The 27,299-nt window shown below is 50.5% G+C and overlaps 1 protein-coding gene across 1 annotated transcript in view; it reads right to left on the bottom strand.

Moving 5' to 3' along the window:
• The window catches only part of IGDCC4 (immunoglobulin superfamily DCC subclass member 4), a 73,628-nt gene extending 56,747 nt beyond the window's left edge, over positions 1-16,881 (bottom strand). The window contains exon 1 of the mRNA XM_072345799.1: positions 16,649-16,881. Within this exon, the coding sequence (XP_072201900.1) occupies positions 16,649-16,745 (97 nt within the window). The 5' untranslated portion in view covers positions 16,746-16,881. The remainder of the gene's footprint in view (positions 1-16,648) is intronic.
• Positions 16,882-27,299: the final 10,418 nt, after the last annotated feature.

Raw genomic sequence — 27,299 nt, 5'->3', positions numbered from 1 at the left:
TGCGAAGTCCTTCTCACAGCCCCATTTACAACACAAACACCAATGACAGAACAGCAGATGGCCAGAAACACTCCCCCAGAATATTCAGGCGATTCTACTTGAATCCATGCCCAAATCATTTAACCTTAATGGATTCTTTCATTAACAACCAAAGAAAGGGAATCTGGTTGCCAGGACATTAAAATCACTTTTTCAATTATACCGTTATAAAAATCGAACAAATTAGCTGTAATTCTTAGCTGAAGCCTAAATGAAAGCACGACTTTATGAAAGAAATGAAAATTGATTTGGATTAGTGGGCATCGAGGGCTTTTTAAAAATTAACAAGATTCTTATGACTTCATAGCGGGGATGGATTAGCTGGAGGGTTTGCTGCCCTGTGTTTGGTACCTGCCAAGGCACCGCAGCTGGCCCCGCTGCATTTATTACAGCGGGTTCTAATTGGACTAAGGGCAGAGGATGCAGAGATTGGAGCTGGAACCCAACGTGTGGAGAAGCTGGGTGGTGCCCAAATTCACCTGTTGGGCCCAAGCTGGGTCTTGGCAAAAAGTAGGGAAATCAGAACTTCTCAGCTGTAGCAGGACATGGGCTACCTACCGGCTGCGTTACTTTGTTTGGGGTGGTCTCACTCCAGGATTAAGGCAAAAATGCATTGGATGCTTCACAAAAAAAATGAAGACCAATCCCAAGATACTTGCTGCAAACAGCACACAACCTTAATGCAGACTATTTAGAACCACCACCCCCCAGAACAAAAATCCCACAACAAAAGCAGGTAAGGATAACCATGGAAGCACCAGAAAGTCTTTCAAAATGGAAACAGGAATTATAACACTGGGCACCAGATAGAAGGAGAGTAAAACACAGAGCAACGAGATCACACTACGAAGGAAGAAAGTTGATCTTTGTACTGTATATTGCAACCTTAATGACAGACATTTGCTGATCCAACAAACCCAGGAATACTAAGGGACGTTCTAGAGAGCCAGCTCTGTAATGCAGCCCATAGGGCTCCACGTGCTTGTTTACAGCTCTTGTATTTAAGAAAACATAAGAACACATTTTAATACAGAACCTATCAAGCTCCACGTGTCTGAGAAATCTCTAGCGATCTGAAAAACAGAGGACCCCATGGTTTTCTGGTACAACAAACAGCAGGATTTGGCATAGCAGAGTAGCAACTACAGAGCCAAAGACACTGCCTGCAAGCAAGAGTTCATCTTGTGCCTGGGTTTGCTATTTGAAAAGCCTCAGGGCAGAGCAGTGTAAGAAAGGACAGCCTGCATGAGACTATCACTGCCACTGACCTCCCTGCTAGGCAAAGCAGAATGGCTTCTCCAAACCGACGCTTTAGGCTGAAGGTGACTTAAGCAACATTGCTTTACTTTTACACCGCTGCAATGGAACAGGAGAGTGCACTCATCAAATTACTGTGCTTCTGCTGAAAGGCAGCAAATGCCAGGGTAGGGAACAGTAATTTCCAGCTAAAAGCATTGGACCTTCCTGACCCAGTCAGCCAGCACAGATGAGAACACTCGACCACACCTGGGAAACATACCCTCCCAGGCTCACTGCTCACTGGCAGAAGCTGGCACTTCTCACCGCACTGCACACACACCAGCACCTCTCCGTCCATCAGCTGGGATTTAAGAGTGCCTATGGGGCCTCCTGCACATCCATTGATTGTCTAGGAGAAGCAGCTTATTATTATAATTATTAGTAACAATTATACAACTATTATATATGTTAATATATGTCAACAGAATAAGAATATTAACATATTCTCTACAGGGTATTCCACAGAATTAATGAGATCTAGTAATGAGACTAACCTCCCTGACATCTCGCTGATGCTTATTTCTAAGCAAGCAACTGAATTCAGCACGCATCTGCTCAGGGAGAGCACCGGGCTGCAGCTAACTGAGTACCTGGAGGTCAAAAGGACACGAATGCTGATGAACACAGGTTCATGTCTCGCTTGGAGCAGCGATGGAAATGGCAGACATGCACTTGCTTCTGCTGCCCATGCTATCAAGCTAGTACCTTCTTCCACAGGAACTGGCAGACAGCTCTGAGCAACCATGTCTCAAACCACACCAGCTGTCTGCTGCAGTGAATGCCAATCAGCCCTTGAGAGCTCGCTGTCTTTGCCATATTAATTCAAGCGCTTCACAAGGCCGTCCCTATTTGCAGACCCACCTCTGGTCCAAGACCTTCAAGTTTGGCATGCTGCAAGCTGAACGAGAAGTCTCCAGTGCTGTTACCAGGACACAGCTGTGTGAGCACTTTTAACAGGGCCTCCCATCCTCTGACACCTTCTCATCACTGTCCGGAGCCAAGGAAAGAGAAACAAGCTCTCCATAAAGCACTGAGATCGAGGCAGCCCTAAGTCTAGGGAATTGCACTTGCAACAACCCTAGGAGCACACAAACAGGGCAACTGCAGCGCTGTTTTGCTGCCTGCCTCCTCTGCAAGCTGGGCAGCTCTGGCACAGCAGACAGCTCACATCATTTCAGCAGCAGACCCTAAAAAGCTCCTACTCTGGTGTAGTGAAACCAGCAGCAAAATTCCTCCAGGCTGAGGATGGAGGACTCAGCCCTAGAGAAGTTCAGAGCAGAAGCAGCATCTGTGCGTCACCCATGAGACACACAGCACACAATGCTGCCTCCCAGAAAACGATTTCAAAGCCACTCTCCTCGCAGCCCCCACCTCTGGGCAGGCTTTCGCTTGCTTCTGTTCTAGGCTGGGTATTTGCATGGATAGAAAGAGCCCCATCTCTCTGCCTGCTGTCTACCCTTCCCCAGCAGAGGACAGACTACTCAGCGGGCCTGTTTGCATGCAGACAGCCTTCAAGGAGCCCTGCAGAGGAACAGAGCATGTGGGCATCTCACACTGGGAATCATTCACTGGGAGAGTGGGGCATCTTCAGAGAAGGTCAGTGTCTGAGGTCATGCTGAGAATACAGCCAGGAAAAGCCCCATAAGCCCCGGTACCCTCAAACACATGGAAGTGGGCAAAGAGTGGTCAGCAAGAGACTCAGCCTCTCCCCAAAAGCACAGTGGGTACAGCAGGTTAAGCAGCTCTCCAAGGCTCTCGGCCCTCAATCTTCCTGTGATTTTTTTGGCCCTTTTATAAGCACATGTCCTGGCAGGTCGGTTCTGTGGACGTCCAGCCAACAGGGAGGCTGCCAGCACCCTGCTCTGGGTACCCCTCGGAGCGTGAGCCAGACAGCCCTGTCAAAGGGCAAAGAATACACTCTGCAAACAAAGCCTCTTTGTTCCTCTAATTTTGTTCCAGTTAAGTCAGTTCAGCTGTTCCATATAACCAGTCAAAAACATTCAGCATTTCCCAAAGTATTTTAAGACTTCAAAGTTGTAAGTTTTGTTTTGACACTTTTAAACTGCAAGAGCTCTTTTTTTTTTCCTTTACAGATTTATTTTTTTTTTGTATTAAAAAACAAAAGCTGTTTAATAAATGAAGCTTTAAAACAACCATCACTGCTCTGCTTTTATCATGGCTTCAATTAAAATATTGTTTCTTGAAGGCGACTAATGACTTCTGAAGGAAAAAAAACCACAGTGCTACACTGAGACTGCTGTCAATGGATTCCATTTGTTAAAACTCACAATTAAAACCAAACTCCAAGTGGGACAGGCTCAAAACCAGGGCACTGTAAGTTGGCCCACATCACTCATCTAAACTCAGCACCTTAAATAAACGTATTCACCCCCCCCCCAAATAAACTCTCAACCATATCCACTGCTGTGATCCTCGCAACAGCGAACAGCCACCCTCTGAAAGAGCCGCATCTGCCCTTGAGGTGGCTGTGACCCCAAGGGAGGTGAGGAATGGCTGCTGGGGGACACACAGGTAACCCTGTGGGTTTGATGGGAGGAGATGCTCACAGCTATCGAGGTTCAGCAGAAGCACAAGGAGCCAACAGCTCTCGAGCATTCACCCGAGAAGAAAATGCAGGAGAAACAGTGCTGAGATGAGTGCCCAGCAGCTCAGCAGACAGGAGCTGATCGGGATCAGGGTGTTCCAGAACAAACCTTTCTGCATAACCCCAGCAACAGACCTGACCTTTTCATCTACAAAAAGCAGTCAACCACTGCTGAGCTCGTGAACGTGGGAGATCTGCCCTGCAACTTGTTTTGTTAGCAGCGCTGGGGCCAAGGCAGAACTGACAGTGATTGCCTCCTGTCAGGAAAGAGCCCAACAGCTCAGGGACCAGACCTGGGCTGAAAGCAAAGCTGCCCCAATTCTCCCTGCATAACGTGAGGGCTGGCACTGACTCCACACCAAACCAGAACTCGCGTCTTCAAAAGCAAACAAAAGAGTGTTATAAAAAGTTCATTAGATGCTTGTGCTTACAACAGTGCTCTTCTGCAAAGCTGTAAGCATAGTGGGCACTGGGAAGCAAGCACACCTCTGAGCGCCTCTTACAGACAGCGCTGGGATGGACTGGGCCGGGCCAGCTTTACAGTGCCAGCAACACAGGCATTAATCCCTTCGTTCTGAGGCCAAAGCTCCGCTCACACAGTTCACAGTGCAGCCCACAGCCAGCTGTGTCAGCACAACCCAGAGAGCAGGATCAAGCAGCCGTGGGGAGGGAGCTTTTAAGCCCACGATGCTGCCAAATGCTTCATATCACAGCCCTGCCTATTTGCATTTCTGCCTTGGGCCCCATCTGTAGCTTCCCATCCATGTAAAAGCTGTCCGCAGGGAGAAGGGAGGCCACTGTCCATTTGTTCGATGTGTCTCAGGCGCATCCAGTTTCAAATGCACTAGGTGGTGAAACTCCTATTGCTAACCTCTGCAATGCAATTCTGAAGCTCTTGTCACCTGGGGGCAGAGAAAAATCAAATTGCAAAGCCTGGTCCAGCGGCTGTGCTCAGGCAGTGCCAGCAGTGCCTCCCAGCCCTCTGGCAAGCAGCAGCTCTGTCCCTTACCACCTCCAACACAAGCACTCCACTCTTCTCTACTTATTGGGAAATGCTGATTTACACTTCAGTTGAGGTGATCTTGTAAGGTAGGTCTCCAAATGCAGCCCCACCTAAAATCAATTAGCAATAAATACATAAGAAATAAAATACCTTCAAAACATGGTTACATCCCACAGCAGAAGCCTTAATGGGCTGTATTTTTAGCTCTGGAACAACCTGAAAGCCAGCGCTGACATACTGAAACTATGTCACTGTAAAGCTATTTCATTACAAGCCACAGCTCTCCTTGCGCAGACAATTTCTTCCATGAGCCCAATTGAGTTGGTGCAAAGTTTTCCAGCAGGCACACGCGTACAGCAGCCAGAAATGAGCCCAGAACGCCATTTAAAATTGAGAATTGGGAAAAGGAATCCAAGAAATGCAGGCGACGGGTCCCTTTCAACACACATCTCAGCAGAGGTCACTGCAGTGACTTGGAGCTGGAGAAGGGCCAAGGCACCATGCAGGCGCCTGTCTGAGGTGGCACCCAGGCTCCACACTGGCTGCAAAGGCAGAGGAACTCAGGCTGAGACCACACGTCCTCCTGGGCCTCGTGGTGCTGCAGCAATGAACTGCCCCACACAGAGTGCCACTGAGCTCCGCAACAGCCTTGTGCTGCACCTGAAGTCCTTCTCCCTGCTCCTTAAGGAAATGGCAATGGCCTTTCTGATTTAGTATGACGGTGCAGCTATGACAGGCTGCAGGCTGGGTGGGAGCAGCTGAACATCTTCCTGTTCCAAAGAACTGTAGACCAAAACCCCGAGCTTGATGAGAAGCTCGTGGTTCAGACAGCACACAGGAAGCAAGGGGTGATGTTGGTCGTGCATGGTTTGCACCGGCTGTAGTGTGGATGGCCTGCAAGCCTGGATCTCCAAAGACTTCAGTGGCTCTCAGCCTGAAGAGATAAACTGTACTGTGCTCTTCTGGAAGCTGCTCACCCCTGCACAGTCATGGAAGAGTTGGAGTGAGAGCACCCACGCAGTCCTTATCTCCTTCATTAGGAGGGAAAGAAGTTGCTCAAGGATCTAAAACTTGCTGCTGCTCCGAGTGAGTTGCAAAATCACCTCAGGAAAGGTATTGCCCCAGCAGCCCAACCACTCCTACCCGCAGGATAATAAAGCCATTAGTACAAGCAATGAGACTGTTACATTGTTGTTTTATGTGGCTATAATTTAACAGTCCCTCACTGTTTACTTTAGGAAATCTACTCTTGAAAGGTCTGTAAAATTACACACCCCTGATACAGTCTGAAAACGTTGGCACATGCAGGAATTTCTGCTCTTTAATAAATCCCATTCCCAAACTAGTGAACACCAGCTTATAGGAAACATCTTTTGTTTATTGAAACTAAATTGCATGCGGACGTTTTAAACAAAAAGAAGGTGGGAAGCTGAAGGGAACTGACAGATTATGTTTTCCACTTTCATTTCGCCTTGTGTCTAAACAAACAGTTCCTAACAGCTTTGTTTTCCAAACCAACTTTCTCCCAGCTGCTGCCTGGAGCCTCAGACAAGGAAAGCGATGCTCAAACCCTGCAAGAATTATTTGACTTTGCACACTCACTTCACTCAGCCCTCAGTGCGTGGATACCCAAAACACAGGGAGCGTTACCAGGAGGCAGCAAGAGGCTGGATGACTTCAGCTACAAAGCTACACCAACAGGGCTCAGTCAGACATACAGACAGACATACAGGGGCCACAGGAGCAGCCTGCCCTTTGCTGAGCTGTTGTGCCAGCTTGCTTGCCACAGAACCAACCTACTGCCTCCCACCCGGCCATGATGTACACTAGCTTGGAAGGAGACTCTGAGCCCATACAGCAACATAATTAAGGGCAGCACAGAGACACTGACCCAAAGAAGATCCAAGAAACTGTGTTAGGGTTGAGCACATCCAACGTTTCTGTGTTTTTCTTTATCTGAAAGATCAAAGATCTTAATCATCAAACATCTCTCTCATCCCTCTGCCTTCAGCTGCTGATCAAGGATTACATTCCTGCACTCCTCTCCCTTCTTGCTACACCGTTTAGTGTTATTTAGACTGTATCTATCTCAGAGCTCCTTGCCATCCAAGAGATGTGGCAACGCTGCTAAGGCTTTAGGATAGGAATAGCTGTTGTTTTAATAGAACTTTGACCCCCATTTCATTCAAATAGCAGAAAATTCCTCAGATTTGACCATAAATGGAGATGTGTCTCCATCAGAACCCCAGAGATGCTGTGCAAACACATGGCTCTCACAGCCCTCGCATGCACATCACTGAAACTTGCCGCATCCAAGCTCCCACCACAGGTTACAGGCTTGTTCTGCATATCTCAGCATACTTCTAATGAGAAAGAAGGGAAAATGCCAAAGCCCTCCATGCCTGGGCTGCCAGAGTTATGCACTGAGAGCTTCTTGCCTGGACAGCTATCAGCTTTATGGCCACAGATGGGGGCTCAGCCCATGTGCTCCTGCAGGGAACGCCACAGCACCCACAGAACACCACTCATGCACCAGCCCTTCTGCATGGCCCTTGCTCCCACCCCAGCACAGCAGCTAACCCTCCCTGACAGCTCGCAGATTTCACTGCTACTCACAGCACAAATAAGGTAATTAGGCTGAAATCTTCAAAGCCCTGCCATTGCTGTGGGTAATGAGATTCTGCATTCACCTGAAAATAAAGCAGGGATATGAAGAATGGGCTTCACCTGCTCTGCCAACAGCCTGAGCTTTGGCTGCAGTCATGAGCCAAACAGCCTGGTCCGGCTTCAAGGCCACTCACAGTAGCTGAGAAGTCTACATGCAAACACAAACCTTAGAAAGAAGAGTATTCATACACAGAAACTGATGGCATGACACGCTTGACAGTAAAATCTAAGCTACAGGGAGAGAAACCCTGATGTTTCAATCAATGACAGCCCTTTTATCTTGCTGTGTTCCCTGCAGATCACACCTCTACTCTTACCTGAAAAGCCACCTGCCAAAAGAGAGGGCAAAGAACCCTTCTGCTGGGGTGATGCTGCTCTGACACAAATCCCAAGGCATCATTCCTCAAACTGAGCTTAAAACTTTCTCAGCAAACAAAATCCCTCAGGATGTACTTAGAACTATTAACTGTATGTTTTTGTTTGGGCTTTTTTGTGCATTTTTAAGTCAAGTAAAAAGTCTCTCATTTGCTCACTGTATCTTGACAGGCTGGGATTCAATCTGGAGTCTCTGTTCTGGACAGGGTGTGCAGGGCTGTAACACAGGGCACATACAACGCCCCTATCACAAACGGCTCCAGTCTCAGCTCTAGCAGGTACTGAGAAATGAGCACATTCAGCCCCATTCTCTGCTCTCCCCACATAGCCCACCTGTCCCAGAGTCCCAAGAGTTGCCATCTCAAAGAGCTGCAGCTCTCATGTGCTGCAGTTGGAAAGTCACCTACCCCGAAAAGAGGAGTCAGGCTCCTCAAACTCCTGCCAGCTCTCCTGCGTTTCCCAGGTAATTGCTCAAATTGGGAATTAACGAGAAATAATGAGCCAGGACACAGGGGAAGAGAAGACGATTCAGAACAGCAACAAAGAAAACTAATGGGAAGTGTGCTTTAATAGCTCACTGTGGCTTCCAGCCTTTATCACCCCTAGAGAAGTTTCACCTCTTCAGGAAGATGCAGGGGCCTCTGCATGTGCACCAGCCACACTGCACGGGAACACAAAAGAACATGGCAAGTCTCTCCTTCCTTCCGTTGAGCAGGATTGAGCCCGCTGCTTGCTCTGCCTGCAGCTCCATCACCACCCGTGCACGGCCTCTGGGAACTCACAGTCAGTTTGTGCTTCCTAGCCTGACTGTGGCTGCACTGACACAGTCCCCCTTCCCATGTGCAGACCAAGCCTGGCCTTATCTAGCCGCACTCCCCTCCTACTTATCACTTAACCCACAATGGCATGTTATCTGTACAGCTAGTCAACCAACCCTATGTGGACAATAGCAGATAAGAGGGAAGGCTTGAGAAGGAGACATAAATTATATAACGTGAGGTGCTGCACTGTTAAGTCGTTGGAATGTCCCCAAAAGGACAACGCCATAACCTTCCCAGGGACATGATCATCGCAGGACTTGGCATCCCCTTAGCACAGCCTCTCACATAGATCAGCTCTAAAAGATAATCTCCAACTGTGACTTGGAAAGTCAGTTATGACTGAGAACAACACAAGCCTGCTGAGCTCAGGGACCACACTAGGAGGGACAGACAGACTGCCCATGCCCACAGCTACTGGGGTGCACCTGGAGAGGCAGTGCGGAGCACCTCCTGAGGACTGTCAGAACCAAGAGTTAGACTGGGGGGAGACACCCCCTCCTGTTCCAAATTTAAACTTCTATCTTAACAAGAGGAGGAAATCAAATTTCACAGCCTGTTCCAAAACCCCTCACACTTACTCTGCTATTTACCTCTCCAACATCGACAACGCATTTACCCGCTGTCAGCACGAGCTTCTTTTCAGAGCATGTAAATCTCCATTTTTTCCAAAGCTGCCACCAGTTGAAGCCTGACAGTTTGAGGACAAAGCACTGAAGGAACTGGCTCCATTTGCAAGCACACAAGACACTCTTTCAGCTCCAGGTAGCGCATGGCACAACGCCTGGGGACTGCCACACCACTCTGGAGTTCCCCCACATCCACAGCATCCATCCGAGGTGACACTTCTCCCTCTGTCCCTGCACCTGTGCTTATTTCCTTTACCAAAACCAAGACGCATCTTTAGGCAGAGTCCAAATTATCCATTTTTCCCCACGGTGACGAGGTTCTGCACCAACACCCCAAGCTGCTGGATAAGCACTATGGATGGAGGTTGCTGTGGACCAAGGAACACAACCTCATTTGCTAGTAAAAACGGATTTATTTCCATTAATCTAGACTAATTGCTGCTGTTTCTCTCCTAATGAGGTCCTGTGTGCCTCAGTACATAGCATCAGCAGAGGAGAAATCCTCTTCTTTAGAAGCAGACAACTTTGGGGCACTTTGAATGGCACCTTCTCCTTCCTAAGGAAGATAAGGATGAGGATGGCGCCTCTCCAAAGAGCCTCTCACGTTCAGGCCACTAACAGCCACATAAAATCTCTTTGATTTTATCCAACTTTCACTACTGCTGAGCAGGGATTAACATTAATTGCACCCATCCCATATTAGCCAAGGATTATTTGTGAGGCACCAGCCTATAATCACTTGTGTTTTCCAGCAGAGACCTTACGCACATCGCTGGGATAGCGAGTGGGATAATCCCAGTCACATTTCTAATGAAATCAACATTAAAACTGCACATCCACACCCTTGTCTTCCCCTTTCCAAAATACCTAATTAGTTCAGCTTAGAGAATGCCATAAAAATTAATACTGTGAAATTTCCAGTCTAACAAGTTTCTGGTGAGAAAAAAATATTCCCTACAAGGGCAACATTTTTTTTGTCTTTTTAAGCCACAAACCTTAAAATATGCAAGTAAGTAATTAGTCCTGAGGAATTTGAATTTATAGGCCTGCAGATACCATGCACACACCGTTGGGTCCGGCTCCTGACTCCATGCAGGAGCCACACTGAAGTTTGGCACGCAGCAGGGAACCAACGCCTGCTTCCCAAAGGCAGCAAGGTCTCACCAGTGCCTTCCTGCTTATGATGCACCATGGCTGCTTCAGACAGACTGCTAGGCTGCAGCAGGAGACTCTGACACCAGAAAGCAGCCACTGCAATGTGCAGGTGATGTGGCCAAGGGAAAATGTGAAGCTCCCCACGCTCCACCTGCACCAAAGCACTGGCGGAGGACACGGCAGAGATGTTATTTGGTGAAAGCCGCTGCAGGACTGAGTGTTTCTCTATGCCGGCGTAACTGGAGTGACAAACTATGAGCTGTGATCCCAGCAGTGACAGCAGCATTTCTGTTTGGAACGTATATGGAACCTGCATGATGCATCCTGCCTCCAAGTCTCCTGTAAGCAAAATTCTCCTGCAAAACCATGAGTGTGCCTCAGCGACAGGCTGCCTGTGCACCAAAGCGGCTCTTGGAGCTGAGAGTCCCTGCACCTCTCCCTCAGCACAGCCCCAACTCAGCTGTGTGGTCGAGCTGAGGCAGCAGGTGCCCTCAGGACTTAGTGGGGCAGAATCACAAAGCCAGACTCTGAATTGAAGAGGCGCAACCATCCACTCTGCTCAGCAAACACCAAGCTGCTGGGAAAAGCCAGGCTGCTCCTTGCACTGCCATCAGCTGCAGGATGGCACGCAGGTGAGACCCAATGACCCAAGCGTGGGTTAACAGGAAACTCAATCAGAGCACACACACAGGCAGGCTTGCACACCAGCACACACCTTCATGATAAAGCACAGCTAGCTGCATGCAGCCTGCATGCAAGTGCACACTGCTGAATGAGGACACCAAGTAGCTTACCAAGGGCTGCAACGGGCAAGCAGACGCTTCTAACAAAACAAAACACAAAGTCAGAAGAGTGCTGCTCTTAAGGAGATGCTCTTGCTCGAGTACCAGCAACACACCCTGACTCCCACTGCTTGCAGAGGAGCAAGGCAGCCGGACCTCACTAGCCTTAAAGCTACAGACACGTCCCAGGAGGTATTAAAAACAAAGCGCAGACTGATGTGACTGAGCCTCCTGCCCTTGTGCTCAAGTGTTGCTGAAGCCTTTCACCCCGCACTTAACTCCCTCTGCTGCTAAACAGCAAATCCTGGCAGCTGCCACGGGCAGTAAGGAAATGGGAAGCGATTCTCTGGCAGCAGCTGGGAGAAACTTCCTCCTCTCCGTGCTTTGCACGTAAAGAAAAGCCCACAATAGCACTTGAGGTACTGCTGCCCTCCAGATTTCCAGCAGCACGCTCTCGAAGAAAGCCTGCAGACAGGGAATCTGCTTCTGAAGGCGCTCTTCAAACAGATGACATTTGACTTGGGGAACTCGTCTCCAGGAAAGGCTCTTTGTTTTCAGCGTGGAGGAGAAGTACAATGGAAAAGAAAGGAAAGTTGTCTTCGCTGTGACCCAGGAAAAACTGAGCTCAAGGGTTCTGACCAATATTTTGCTTTCTCTGTCAAAAGCTGCAATCAGCACTGACACAAACAGCTGGCAGAGAACATGGGGGGGGGGGGGGGGGAGGCAGGACGGGTCAGTTGCACCCCAGCTCCCAAACACTTCTCTTTCCATCACATCAATTGCCATTAATGGCAGTAATTTACATGGCTAATAGGCAGCACTATGTTTACAAAATCATTATTGAGAAGAAGGACCTAAACAATTCTCACCAAGCCAGCAAAGGCGCTGCTGTTGGATCAGACACTGCGTTTCTTTTTTCCCCTTTTCTCTTCTGCACACGTTCTGCCAACATGCTCTGCCACACAGCAGCACAGCACAGCACTCAGCACACACAGAGCTGTGCATCCTCCAGCTCCAGGGGCAGGCTCAGCCCAACAACAGCACTGCTGCCCCAACCCAGCAGGAAGTGATGGAGCAGCAAGCCTGTGTGCCCAGATCCCCCAGCCCACCACTGTCACAGCCCCAGGCAAGCGGCGGCATCTCACCCATGAGCCTTATCTCCACGCAGCAACAGGTTCCGTCACATCCCAACCTGCTGCACATCGCCCTGAACATCTGCTGACCCCCTGCCCTTTCGCCCTCGCAGAGAGCTGCACGTCTCCCGAGGAGCTCGCTCAGTGCTTTGCCCAGAGCCAGGCACACCAGTGGGACGAGCAGGGCACGGACACAGCGCGGTGCCTCAGGTCAGTCTGATAAACAGGAGGGCTACGTGACACATCCTGGTAAAGCAGCACCGGTATTTCCAGAAAGGTGAGAGCATGTCGTGTCACGGGACATCTCCGGGCAGGTAACAGCACTACGGGGCACATGTTTCCCACTAAACTCCATCCTCTATTGACAGCCATTGAGGAACTCCCAAGCACGGCTAGTAAAGCAAAGCAGGGCCCGCTCTGCCTCATTGTGCCAACCCGCCTCCCTCCTCAGGAGCAGCCCTTCCTGCTCCATTCCCCCAAACCTTACACTGAACAAGGTGGGAAGGATCCCAACCCCAAAGGGAACGTGGGTCCAAGGTCTAAGTAAGAGAAAAGAGCAGGGAAGTAAAGCAGAGCAAGGGAGCAATGCAGACCCAACATCGGTGCAATACCTTCACATGATAGACCTCAATTCTCCCATCAATTTGGACTAAGAATAGCCTCTCAGGATGCTCACATTTCATTAATACACCTTTAATATTAACAGCTTGTCCTCAAGAAACCCACACAATGAGACAGCTCGGGAAAAAAAGAAAAACCCAAACAAAGGAAACACAGAATAGACCACGTTGTTCAATAGCTGCGTTCCATGTAACAGGGCAGTACCAGGCAATTCTATTCACAACTCAGACGCAGATTTCTAAATAATTTCAGAAGATTCAGAAGACGGTATTAATGTTCCAGCAGAGTACAGTAATTGCTTATCGTAGCAGCCACAGAGCATGTTTATTATCCGCTGACATAATAAACTGCATCGCATTACTCTCTGCTGGACTCCTCACAGAAAGCAGATCCCTATCACAGCAGCAGGATCCTGAGGATTAAGGGCAGAACGGGATCTGCCACACAGACGCCAAAGGCACCGGTGCCACCAGCAGAGCCCAACACCGGGGCTGTGCCTGACCTGCAGGTCCTAGCGCTGTTTGGCAGAGGGAATGCAGACGGACAGGCAGATGGGCAGACACACAGCATGGCCACATCAGTCTCCTTCATACAAAACCAGCAGACAAACCCTGCAGACAACAGGCCCAGTTCTGCTCCAGAAAACAACAAAATTGCACCAGAGTTGATTTTGGCCCAACATGTACTTGGTAAATACTGATAAGAAGGATTTACCATATCCCTTCCACTATTACAGCTGAATGTAATGCAAACATTTGCTTCCTACAGATAACAAAATGACTACAATTGCCCTGGGTCTATAAGGTTAGGGTTTCTTCCTACACCCGGTCCTCAGTGTCCCAAGAAAATCCCCTCTGTGAAACATCAGCCTCAGTCCTCCTGCAGGTACGCACTCACCTCACACAGAGATACAGGCAGGGATGGGCTCGGGATGGATTCCAACAACAAATTACAATCAGATTAAATATTAATTCCCATCTTAATTATATAACCATGACAAGGCTTAATGGCTGGGCAGTCATTTAAACAGGAGAGAAGCGTGTAAAGAGTGCAAGCAGCATCTCTTGCTCTGCAAATGCCTGAACTACTCCTGGGATTCTTCCCCAGGAGATCAGCCAGCCTTTGGGAAAGCAGCTGAGGGAGAAGAGTTCCAGCTTCCCAGTGAATGATACAGCACCAGAAGTCAGCTCGAACCATGACCCCGACAATGCAGTGCCTTGCCTTCAGGCCACTTACATGCTGATGATTAGACAAGTACTGAACACTCACTGATAGATTTTATCCTTTCAACACCTTGGACACTTAAGAGAGAAGTGTGCAGCACTGTCGGCTGTGCCTAAGGATGAGCCTTGAGGATACCAGAGCAGATGAAGCAGTTGGTCTAAGACAACAGTGGGCACGTTAGTACAATATCCCACGACACCACAGTTTCCATCACGGTTCCCAATTACAGATGACCCCAGTGCACCAGGCTGCCAGCACACAGGGACAACCTCCTCCCTTCCTCCTCAGGAAAACGCAGATTGCTAAACTTTTCCTTGTTGAATTATTGCTTACGCCACTTTGAAGCTGCTCGTGCACCATCCGCGATGTGCTCACCCTGCACCGGGCCCCCTGCGGGAGATCAAACTTTGTGCAGCTGTCAGTGGAAAGCGTGCTGCAGAAAGTGGAAGAAACATCAGAAAACAAGCTGGTTCTGCTTCACTTTAGACTTCGAGGCAGCGAAAGGAGAGGGCGTTAAAAAGAGAACAGAAAGAACTGCCTCTCCATACGGAGCAGTAGGGAAAACAAGAGCACAACCAAACCCGAGCTGCCTCCTCACATCCCACCCTGCAGCGTCCACACGCAGAACAAACCAGAGCTCCAAGTTAGGTGATGTGAAAACAGAAGATCTGCTCTGCGGCAGCAGACGGGCTCAAGCACAAACACAGGCGACACAGCACAGATGGATTGCAGCGGATCGTTCTGATGGAAAGCTCAGCCCGCTTCCTACTGCCACATCCCCTGCAGACAGACTCCTGCCAGAGTGCACTGAAAAGGGTTTTCTTCCCCTTAAACTCAATCCCACAGGGAAAGCCATCTCTGGGCACAAGCAGAGTGCTTTCAGAGCCTGGCTTGCACTCCCAGCTCGTGCAAGCTGGCACAGCTGCCACCACATCCACACAGCAGGGACGGCTCTCCAGCCTGCTTCTCTCCAAAGCACTCCATACCCAGCGAGCCTTGAACTTCGGATCAAACCACGTGGGCTTTGGGATCAGACCCGCGCTCTCCCAAAAGCGTTTCAACCCTCTGCCAAATTAATTTCAGACTGAAACGAGCGCGTGTTTTTCTTGGGGAATCAAAGCCACCTGTTGGGAAGCACACCCACCACCCGCATGTCCGCAGGCTGCGTGGACAGGAGCACGGCCCATCGTCGGACAACAAACACAAACAACATTCACCGGCTGCCAAAGTGCTGGTGGAAAAGCAGAGAAGGCAGGGCTGCAAATCAACACAAAGCTTTTGAAGTTTGCTTGTTTAAATGGGTTTGGAAACAACGTTCCCCTTCTAACCTTCTCTGCTTGGAATCGCTGTGCTCCACCAGCAGCCCCAGGATGTGCTTTGGTGGCACAGGGGATGGCTCCCAGCTGCCCCTTAACCCACAGGGAAGCTCAGAGCTGAGGGACACACGCACTGCTGACAAAGGGATGCTTCCGTGGACTGTTATTTGCTGCCACCAAAACGCTGCACCCTCACCAGGAGCTGCCCTAACCCACACAGCAGGAAACCGTGCAACGCTCCAAAAAATAACAATAATAAAGCAACACAAACACCTTCCACCACATCGCTTTACTCCCCAGACCCCGTTGTGGTCTTTGAAACCACAAAGCCTTGACTCGGTTAAGACATTTCGTTGAATCTGAAGGCATTAAAAGAAAAAAGGGAAAGAAAAACCATCCGATGCCACAGGGCTGAGCTCCCACTGCCACCTCCACTGAGGGGGCGGCCAACGCGCAGCCCGTGCCCGCACACAGCGCCCTTCACCAACCACCGCAACGGGGCCGAGACCCGGAGCCCTCCGAGAGCCGGGCAGGCAGCAGCCCGGCCGATGCTCCGCAGCGGGTGCAGGAGCTGCCGCCAGCGCCCGGCCTGACGCAGCCAAAACCCCCCAACCCCAACCCGCATCGCCTGGCAACGGCCCCGGAGCTCCGAAAGGGTCTCACCTCAAAAGGTGACCCCAAAACGGGGCCCCGCAAAGAGACGAGCCTCAATGGGCGGGAGGGGGGACAGGGGAGGGCTGGGAGCCGCAGGGCTGAGAAGGCGGCTGAGCGAGAGGAGCGGGCAATGGGGGGAGCGGGGGGAACGCGGAGGGGACACTGAGGGGACGCTGAGGGGAAGCTGAGGGGACACTGAGGGGACGCTCTCCCGCCCCGCGGCTGCAGGCTGTGGGCAGGTGGCAGCGCGGCCCCACGCGTGACCGCCGCCTCCCGCGGGCGCGACCCCTCTCTGCTCCGCTCTCCTTCCTCCCTCCTCCTCACCCACCTTGCACGGCCAGCACGGCGAAGCAGACACAAAGCAGATCCTCCAGCGCCATGTAAGCCCCACCGGGCGCCGGGAGCTGGGGCCGCCGCGACCGCATTTACGAGGGGAGCGCGCTCTCCCGCCGCCCCACCGCCATCTTGTGCGAGCGCCCCGGCCCCGCGCTGCCCGCCGGGCCCGCCGCCGCCGGCGGGGGGAGGAGAAGAAGGAGGAGGAGGAGGGGGCGGCCAGGCTGTGCTGTGCTGTGCTGTGCTGTGTAGCGTAGTGCTGTGCTGCTCGCCGCTCCGCCTTTGTCAGCGAGCTACCGCCGAGCCGAGCCCCGCCGTTTTCTCCTCCTCCTCCTCCCGCCCAACAGGTTGCTGGCAGCCCGGGCCGGCCCGCTGCTGAGGGCAGGCGGCAGGTGCGGGGCTGAGGGGAACGAGGCTCGGAACCGTTCGCTGAGCTTTTTGCTATTGGTATTACGGGTCCTTCTGGTTGGAGATGTTTAGTCACTTATCGGTGCGTGTCCGGAGAAGGGAGGCGGTGCCGTGAAGGAGAGCGGTCCCACGGGAGCGGCGGCCGGGCCGGTCCCAAGCAGAGCCGGGCCGGGAGAAGCAGGAGGCGGCCGCGTGCTGAGCTGCGCTCCGGGCTCGGGCCAATGGAACCAACGCAGAGTTCAAATGGAACCAACGCAGAGCTCAGATGGAACCAACGCAGAGCTCAGGGTCTGACAGAGGAGGAGGCGCACAGCACCGCTCAGCTCCCCCCCGCAGCTCTCACGTGCAGAGCTAAAGATTAACAACCCTCCTTTCTCTCCGCGTCTTTCCCTCCTGTGAGGCAGTTTTAAAGGTGCTGTCAGGTGGCTTTAATGAGGCTAGAGGAATGTCTCCTCGTTGTGCCTGCTCCGGTTTGCTTGCAGACACACCCCTGCTGTTTTTTCCTCCCATCCTGGACATTTCTCCCTCCCTTTAAGCAAGGAAATCTTTACCTAAATTCCAAGTGCATCCATCACGATATGAGTCATGAGAACTGCTCTCTGGCAGCCTCCTGTGCGTTGGGGTTCAGAGCCTGGAGGTGCGTCCCAGAGTCAGAGAACTTAAAGCAAATGAAAGAGACAGAAGTTACAAGTTCAGGGAGATACGGCTTTAAAGCAGGATAACTACTTTAACAATCACCAGTGTGTGTTCTTATTCTGGGCTGAGGTTGCTTTATATTCCCTTAGTTTAACACCTGCGCGCTGAAGAGGACAGTTTCCATTAGGAACATGCACCTGCTTTCCAGACTTCATGTGCCCTGCAGACCCCTGACCAGAAGCAGCTCCAACCCAAAACCCTGTGCTGACACCTCCTTCCCCTGCCCCAGGAGCTTAGTGCCCTCCAGTTCCAGATAAACCCTTCTGCCCCCAGCCATCGCACAGGGATCAGCGCTGGAGATGCTGGGAGATGATCAGGTTGCTGCTCTTCCAAGCAGGACTGAGCAGCTCATTCTTACACACCCCTGGTTGCCACCTGCCTTTGGCTGCAGTCAGGTCTCCAACACTCTTGTTACTGGAAGAGTAACTCTGAGCCAGCATTAGCGCTTGAATGAGCCTGGAGGTGGACAGGGGAAGGGATGGAGCTGAAAACTTGACTGGCAACAGCAATAACAGCAAAATCAACCCTCTGCTCCAGCTGCTTGTGCAGTCATCCACGAGCTGGTGCCAGCGCAAGGAAAGCAATGGGAATAAGTAGGCAGAGGCACGAAGAAGCTTTCAACGGCAACACAGATCAGCTCAAACTCATTGCAAAGCTGCAACCTCACTCATCCCAGAGCAGGAATCTCTCAGGGACCTTTTCTACCAGGATCACTTCTTTGCCAGTCTTTTGGTCTGGCAGCAACTCCTGCACAAGGGAGCGTTGACTTCCAGACGAGAGAAGCAATGGTAGCCTCCTGCTCTGTATGTGCAAGCAATGCCAAACAGGAGCAGCTGGTTGCACATAATAACATGCATTGTGTAAGTGAGCAACACAATAAGCAATTTGCTCGACAACCCGGGGACATCAGGACAGTTCTGTCTAACAGAGAATAAAGAAAAGAGGAAAAAAACATGTGATGACCAAACCCTAAGGGAGCCTCCATCTAATACACATTCATTTCATTACGCTTGCTCTTATAAATATTTATTACACCGGCTATCTCATCATTCTTCCAGGAATGGGCACTGTGTTACTGCTGTGTCTAGGGAGGACTTTCCCTCTTCCCTGGTTCTGCTGCAGGCAGTTGGTGCTTGTCAAAGATAGACAGGGAGCAGGAGTGTGACATAACAACAGAAAATGCCACTTACGGTGGGGCTCTGGGGCAGATATTGGCAGGTGCATCGTTAGGAGAGAAACAAATAAAAGATGAAAAGCCAGCAGGTAATGAGATTAGGAAACCTGTATTTAAAACACACTGCAAACAAGGAGCTGGTCCTACAGCCAGAACCACGAGTGCAGAAACTTGTGTGTACCCAGGATGGGGGAGGCTGGATTCAGATGAGTGCTGGGCTGTGAAGTGGCTCACAGCGAGACCAAGGCTTGTTCTGAGCAGCAGCATCACTTGTCTGCACGTAGGAACCATCACATTAAAGCAACCTGCATACTTAAAACCTGTCTCTTCAGCTCATATCACTGCCTGGACATCCCGCATGCCCTGCTCCCAGCTGCTCACTGGGACTTGTCACCCAAGTGAGGATTTGAATGATCAGATGCTAACCTGCCTTGCACAGAGCCCCACCACTGGTTTGATATTTGAGACAGCATCTGGGTTGGGTTACTGAAAGCCTGCTTCAGGAGGACACACTGAGACACCCAGATTGGGCAGATCTCAGATGAAACAAATGTTTTGTTCAAGTTAGTCTCCCTCGTTTCCAGCCAAGAGTCTTTCTTACGCCTGAGCACTGGTTAACCAGTTTGTTCACTGCCAGGTACAGCCAAACAACACTCCAGCAGAAACAGCCCCGTGTGTTACAAGTAGTTGCACAGAACGTCACTGTCCTACAAACACACATCGGTGACAAAATATATTTGCTCATAAACAACATCTGTGTCAGTAGAAGGTGTGATCCCTAAATAGACTAAATTCTATCCGTTGCTGCACTACCTACTAACCAAGGTTGGTTTTAGGCATAAAGAACACACGTAACATCAAGAACTGCTGCACATAAGGGCTGCTGATGGAAACACCCATCAGGCTCCCTTGTAGCGGGAAACGTGTCCCTGTGCCAAATAGAAAGCTCTGCTCTGAAGTTTTATTAGATCTCCAGCGCCGCTATAAAATGCCACGCTCCGAGCAAGCAGCAGCAGCAGGCAGGCTGCGTGCTGAGCATCGCCATGCCACCCTCTGGTGGCTGAGCCGTGAAAACGGAGCAGCGAGCATCCAAGGGTACAGAATACCTGCCTGCCTCAGGGCGTTTTTGGCACCCACGGATGCACCAGGTGGTTTTGTAGCACTGGGCTGTACCACCTTTCAGCCAGCGTCGCTCAGATCTGGCTTCCAAGCTAAGGGAAAGGCTTGAATGAAAACATACCTGCACTTGGGAGATGTTGGGACCTGGATCTGAGCTGAGGATTTCATTCCAGCCCGACACGCTGAAGCTCTGCAGATGTTCATGGTGGACAGATGTTAGACTTCTATGTCTCTCTTTGGCTATTCTCTGCTCAGAAACTGCAGCCATACACCTTCCTCTTAAGACAGCTTTAGCTACAAAGCCCTGTATAATACATCACACAGAGGCACAGAACCTGACAGCTTTACGCATTTCTCCCCTGCACCAAGAACCTCTGCTGCCCTCCAGCTCCACAGCTGGGCACCAACAAGACTCACACCTCCCTCCAGGTGAAGACTTAACGCCATTACTCAGAAGTGGCCAACTGGCAGCAGAAGCAGGTGCTGGCTCCCACAGCATCCCCCATGCCCTCGTTGTATAACATAGGCAATTCACATCCATCCGACAGTCCAGATGATGTATTTACTTATGGATTACTGACCGCAAGAAAGAGAAGCTTTGCACCATTGTCAACCTTACAGCGTTCGGTCTGCTATAAATAATGCATCATTGTTCAGTGTTGGTTTATGGTTTAAGTTCCAGTGAGCAGCACGGAGCAGCAGAGTCAGCAAAGATGAAGGCAGCGTGGGGGGAAGAGAGCATTACAAAAGCAAAACCTCAATGTAACACTCTAAGAGTTATTTTAGCATCGAGTCCTGCTTTACCTCTAAGTGAGAATCACACAAATCTGTGATTATCCTCTGATTTTCACTCTGCTTTCTCCCAGTCGTGAGCTAATTCGATTTCAGATAAGCACTAATTAACACGAGAGGTCACCGCGGTGGCCAGCAGGCACCGATGCAGCGTGGTGTTCAAACACTCGGAGATCAAAAGAGCCTCCGACGCTTCCTTTGAACTTCCCAATTAAATTCTGCACAAATAAAGCTATTGTTTTACATCTGCTTCATCCACAGGGGAGAGAGGGCACACAGCTACAAGACTGCTGCCTCTAATTGGGCTGTTTTCCCTCTTTTCTGACAGGTTCCCTCCATGCGATTTTTTTTTCCTGCAGACCGGGTGGAGGGAAGCTCGGCCACACTGTTTGCAGGGCAGCTTTTGTGCTGCGAGGCTGCAAGCAAAGCTGTGGGGAATCTGATTTCCTTCCCGTGAGCAAATAGCTTTCCTAGAAAGTCTGACTGAGAGCCCTTAAGCAGGACTCGTAAAACGCGTCTCTCTCTGGCTATTTAGGCAATTCTCTTTTGTTGATGAAGGAGAATATTAGATTAATCCAACTGCTGTTATAGCATTATCTCCTGCTTTTAAAGAAAACATATTTCATGTCATACATGCCCCGATGGAAACAAGCTGTGGCTGTGCAGGGCCAGGCTGGTGCTGTGCCACTGGATGCACCACGTCCTCAGTGAGCTTCAGAGGGGATTTGTGATGTGTGGATTTCATTGTTGTGCCACCACAGGGAAAGCAAGAAGAGGGAGAACAACAGGAGCTGAGCCCCACTCTTATCCACGGGGAGCTCATTTCCTAAACTCAGGATCTGCTCAGAGAGTGGTGAGTCATGGCGCTGCTGCCCACTGAAGCTGTGTGTGCTCCATCCCTGGGGGTGTCCCAGAGCAGCCCGAGCTGGTAGGGACGAACAGCCCACAGCAGGGCTGGGGCTCACCAGCTTTAAGCTCTCCTAGTTCTCACCGTCTGCCTCTTCTGCAGCTCTGCTATTGTGCTTCAGTTCAGCAGCCAAGACACCTGGCCCTCCACAGAGGAAGATGCGTTACTCTAAAACACTCATCTTCCCCATTACTGTGCTCCTGGATGCTGCAAATAGTGCTTTTCTGGGCCCAGGATTTAATCAGATTAATTAAACTGCACTTGTATTAATTTAAATTACAAGTATCTGAGGGCTCAGCCAAATCAAGTGATTTATGGGCCATATCAATCTAATTAATGCTACCAACTCTTAAAATAAAAACCTAATAAATGAGTTTATTATACAGATGTAGGATCGACTTATTAGTTTTGGGTCTCTAGTGACACAGCCAATTTGAAGGAAGTTTTATACCCTCGCTGGGAAAAGGTCTTCTTTTCTCCCCTTCCTAATTGCTGTATTTAACAAGTACATCCTATGGGTAAGGGAGAAATGAAGCAAGCTCAGTTATCAGACCTGCAGCCAAGCTGAGAGGTCCCCTAAGGCACTGCTGTACACAAATGGCACGGGGTGGATAGCTGTAAGCACTAACAGAACAGTGTTAGGACCCCCAGGACAGTAGAATCACAGAGTCATAGAATGGTTTGGGTTGGAAGGGACCTCAAATATCATCCAGTCCCAATCCCTTGTCCTAAGGACCCTATGGGAATTAATTCCTTCCAGAAACGTTTGCTCATGGGAAGGTTTTCCCCATGGGTTGAATACCACCAGCTTACACTGTTAAAGAAGTGGAAGGAATGTTTATTTCAGCTACAATGGAAGAACCCACACTTTCAGCCTTCTCATGGCTGTTGCATGCAGCAAGACCTAAAGTGGTCGTAATTTGTAATAACACAGCAGCATTACTTGCTCTATTTAAAAATGCATGAGCTGGAAGAGGATTTGAGTTGAGAATTTGAGGCACAAATAGATTTTATTAGAAATAATTAAATCCAGGAAGAGCCAGCAGAGGTTTTATCACTGCGGCGCTGCTGCGTGTGGGCAGGGGCACGGTGACAGCTCTGCTGAATGCCAGGTATCAGCGAGACATTTTCAAATGAAAGCCAGAGCTCATCCAGGAACACCGTTAAAAGGTGTAAAATGGCCGGATGGCTCGGAAATGTTTAAATCTGGCCTTTGCTAAATGTTAATGGAGAAACTCTACATCATACTTCCAGCCTCCCACAGCAAAATCAGCTCTGGGTGGGAGGGGGAGGAGAGGTGGAGAACAGTTTTATATGAAGATAAAAAATGGCTCTTACTTTGATGCGACTCCGAGCTGAGTTGGAAATAGTTGTGTTTCCTTCTTAGGCAACCTATGTAAAATTATGACAGAAATGCGTATTTAGTACAAGCCTGGCAGCAAAGAAAACCAAACCTTGGTGCAAGTAAGTGCACTGCAAGTACGTGCACTGCTCTTGCAGCGATGCAGTACGGCTTTCAGCCACAAGCAGCATGTTTTACAGCAGGGCTTGGGGGTTCCTGGCCATCTTGGGTGTGTTTGCATGTTTATATGAAGCTGGCCCAACCACAAGGAGACAACCCAAGCTGGAAAGGCCACAGGGTGCCCTCCCAGGCTGCCTGCTGGGCTCCAGGATGGGATCACTGGCCACGATGCGGTGGCCAGCAGCAGCTGTGCCACAGGAATGGGAATTCTTCCTGAACCAGAGTGAGCACAGCAGGGAAGAGCATAATCTGCTTGATTTACAGGCTGCGGCTCTAGTTTAAAATACATTAGGCTCCAACTATTTAATTACTGGGCACTACCAAATCACGGAGACAGAGGAGTCGGTCACGTCTGCTAATGCCAACATTTATCATCCTATTTATCTGCTCCAGCTTCTGAGAGCCATATCGAATCACTTCCCTCTATTAGCTAATAACACGCGAGGTTATTCCTCGTACCTCTGGGCGGCCTTCGATGGATATTACAGCCCTGCTGGCAGCACACATCTACCTGGGGATAGATAAACCAGTTTAGAGCATATAAAGAACTGTAATCACCGTCCAGAACTGCATAGCAACCCAAGCCCGTTTCCCTGCCGCTCTCTGCCCCAGGACGTCGATTCCCACCAGGCAGCGACCAGAGCTCGGGGTCAATGCCTACAAATGCAGAAGCCCTGCATGGCAACACTAAGAAAACACAGGAGAGCAGCAGTGCTGCAATGAGTACCGCGTTTCAGAGGAGTCACCTCTACCTCCTCACAAAGTCCCCGGGAAGAATTCAGACACGATGCTGTCTTAATTGATAGCCTGGCCACTTGGGGAAGCAGTATCCATAGAAACTAAGGGGCCTTCACAAGACAACAAACAACGCTGCCAGAGCCCAATAACAGCAGAAATAATGAGGTGCGGCCAGAAAAAATAAAACAGATAAATCCAAGCAGGCATCTCACAGGATCAAATGGGTGGGTCCAGCTTAATGAAAGCCTCACGGGTAGCAGCGGGAGCAGAGCATGACCAAAGGATGGATGAGAAGAGCCCTTGTGTTAGGAACAACCCCCAGCAGCACCTCGAGGGCACGGCAAAGGAGCTTGGAGCTGTTTCAGCATCACCCCCATTGCCTTGGGGACAGCGCTTTGGCCAATGGGGCCATTGGGCAGTGGGGACTCGTGTCCCAATGCTGTTCTCAATGCCACGTTCCCACGCGCCGCAGCCGAGCGTCTCCCACCCGCACAGCAATGTACGGCACTGGGAGGGAGCCCTGACCTCTTTCTTAATTAGCTTAAAACCGCACAATTAAAGAAAAAGGGAAAAAATAGGAAAAAAAAACCATAAAAAAAAAACAACCACCCTCGGTAAAAGCCAGTCGCAAATCAAAAGAGGCAACAGGGAGAGCAAGCAATGTGTCACCACAAGTGTCCGAGTCAATGGAAACCTTGTTAGGTGGGGAACAAGGGTCTCCACTAACAAGCTCTTATCTGTGTTTTTGTTTTCTATTGAAGGTGCACGTCATTAGGAGAAGTGTTAACAAGAGCTCTCAATAGCTTCATATGGCCAATGGCCTCTGAATATTCATGAAGGTGTGAACAGAATGTGGGAAAGCCGGGGAAGAAAAGGCAAGAAAAGCAGCAAGAGGGTTCATTGTGCCCCAAAGAAAGGGCCCATTGCTCGGTGGGAAAAGGGCTCCCGAATCACTGGGACAACAGCTATTCCCGGGCCAAACCTGACCTCCAAGCTGCCAATGGGGGCTGGTTTTGAGTGGCACTGGCAGGAAACCCACATCAGTCACTTCAGGTGTTCAGACAACGGCTGCTGAGATTCTGTAGAGGTGAAGGCACACATCCAGCTGCTCCTCCAGCACTGCGCGGTGTGAAGGGGAATGGCAGCTGGGGAGAAGACCGCATTGTGAGAACATACAAACACAATGCGAAGGAAAAAGGATCTGTGCTCCATGCCAGCACCAGGCCCGGCTGCTGCCTGTGCCAGGAACGTTCCAACAATACGGCCACAGTCAGCACAAAGCGGGGTCGAGTCAAACAACGCCGGGTCTGCTTAGGCAGGGATGTGCCTGGAAGACAACGGGAGAGTTTCCAGAAGGTCCCATCCACCCAGTTCCAACATTGTGGCTTCCCATTTCCAACAGGTTTAAACTTTCCAACTATAACGCTATCAAACACAAACGCGAAAGGCTTAATTCAAAGCGAAAACGCTCAGATTTTGCCTCTCCAGAATTTCTCTCGGCAGAACAAACCTGCTGTTTGCTTTCGATCCGTTTCAGAGCAGGGAAAAAACGACACCAAAACTGCAAATCCACTGCCAAGTGCACAGCCTGGCTGCCGGCCAGCGCGTGGGAGGAGCGCGAGCCCCCATCTCCCAGGGACCAACTGAGCTCCGTGCTGCTCCGTCTGTTGGCTCAGCACGAAAAAAGCCTTCGGGGAGGGAGACGCAGCCATTTGCTCCCCTGTACCATTTGCAGATCTGTTTTTTTTTTCTCTTGCAAGGTGTGCCGAGGGTTTATTCTATGCATTAGTTCTTCTGGGAAAGATATTTCCATTTCGTTGCCCCAGACCGGAACTTTGAACTCCAAACATTAAAAACGGGTTGTAACAGAGGACAGAACTGCTGGTGTAGGATGGGCAGGACCAGCACAGGGCAGTGCTGAAAACTCAAGGGGGAACAGCTCTTACAAAGCAGCTCTCATCATCACAAACCCCACAGCAGGACCCTTCGTGCTCTCACACAGCAGGATTCCCCTTCTTGCAGCCGGGATACCAAGGACAAATGTGGAGCATTGGTCCACATGCGGGACTTGCCAGCAGCACAGCTGTAGGGGATTTGTTGGGTGCGTGGAGCTCAGCAGCAGTGTGGATGAAGCGGTGCTCTGCTGGCATGGAGGGCATTTTTGAGCTCCTGCCAGCAACAAGCAGCAGGAAGCACACCTGTGCCCACCAGTTTGCCCCACTGCAAATGAAACCCCCTTCTAAACTTGTGCAGGAAAACACGTTTTGCTGCAGCCTGAAAAGGCTGTGAAGTGCCGCAGCGATGCCATGCCGGGGAAGCAATGAGTCTCCATGGGAACCATGGTATCATTCCTCCCCAACAGCCAGGGGACCGGACTCATAGAGTGGGCTGGAGATGGGAGAAATGGGGTCCCAAAAGCCCAACAGGTTTGCAGCCTCTGTTAATGCCAGTCAATGGAGGTGCACAGGGAAGGGCAGGAGTCTGCAGCCCCACAGTCTCCAACCTGGCCTGGAAATAAGCACCACTGAAGCTGGGATGCTCAGCAGCAGCAGTCTGTCTGCCCAGCAGGGCAGGCACTCATCTGACAGCATGACGTGGAAACACAGGAGCCACTAATCCATCACTCCCTGAGAATCACACCTCTGCCCGCTCTGTTGCCTCGGAGATCAGATCCCGGCACAGAGCCGCAAACACCACAGCAGCTCCTCTTACATTTACAACTGCACCAAAACTCAAAGGCACAGGTCCTGCCCAGCCCAGCTCTATGCAGATTCACAATTCAATGAGCAGGAAGCCAAGGGCAGTGCCAGTGAGCTCAGCTTGCTTTCAGTCACACAGCCAGCCCGCAGCACTGCCCGACTCCTCCAGCTTCACTCTTTTCCCCAGTAGCATCCCTTCCCTCCTTGGAACACAACAGTAGTGGCTGCTTTCCAACAGCCCTACCCAGGGCACAGCTCCTGCAACACATCGGCTACGGGCTTTGCTCAATTCAGAGACAAATCCAATGCACAAATGCAGATAAATGTGCTCTCATGTCTGCAAAGCACTGAGCAAAAGCCCAGGCAGCCTCCAGCATGCAGCACTCACACCACAGCCAGCACAGTGACTCCTGAAAAACCTCACAGTGTCCCATCTGGGATGAGAAGTTCATTCTGCCCTGCAAACTCTTCATCTCAAGGAGCACGGTACAGCCTTGCCCAGCTCAAATATCTGCAGAAAGTCTATTTTAAAGAGAAATATTTGCTTCCACTGCATACCCAGAGGTACAGTCAGCCCAAGTGGTAGCAATT

Source organism: Excalfactoria chinensis, chromosome 10 (genome assembly GCF_039878825.1).
Source record: "Excalfactoria chinensis isolate bCotChi1 chromosome 10, bCotChi1.hap2, whole genome shotgun sequence".
Taxonomy (NCBI): Eukaryota; Metazoa; Chordata; class Aves; order Galliformes; family Phasianidae; genus Excalfactoria; species Excalfactoria chinensis.
Note: the sequence above shows the minus strand (reverse complement) of the source record. Positions and strands in the feature narration are given on the sequence as shown.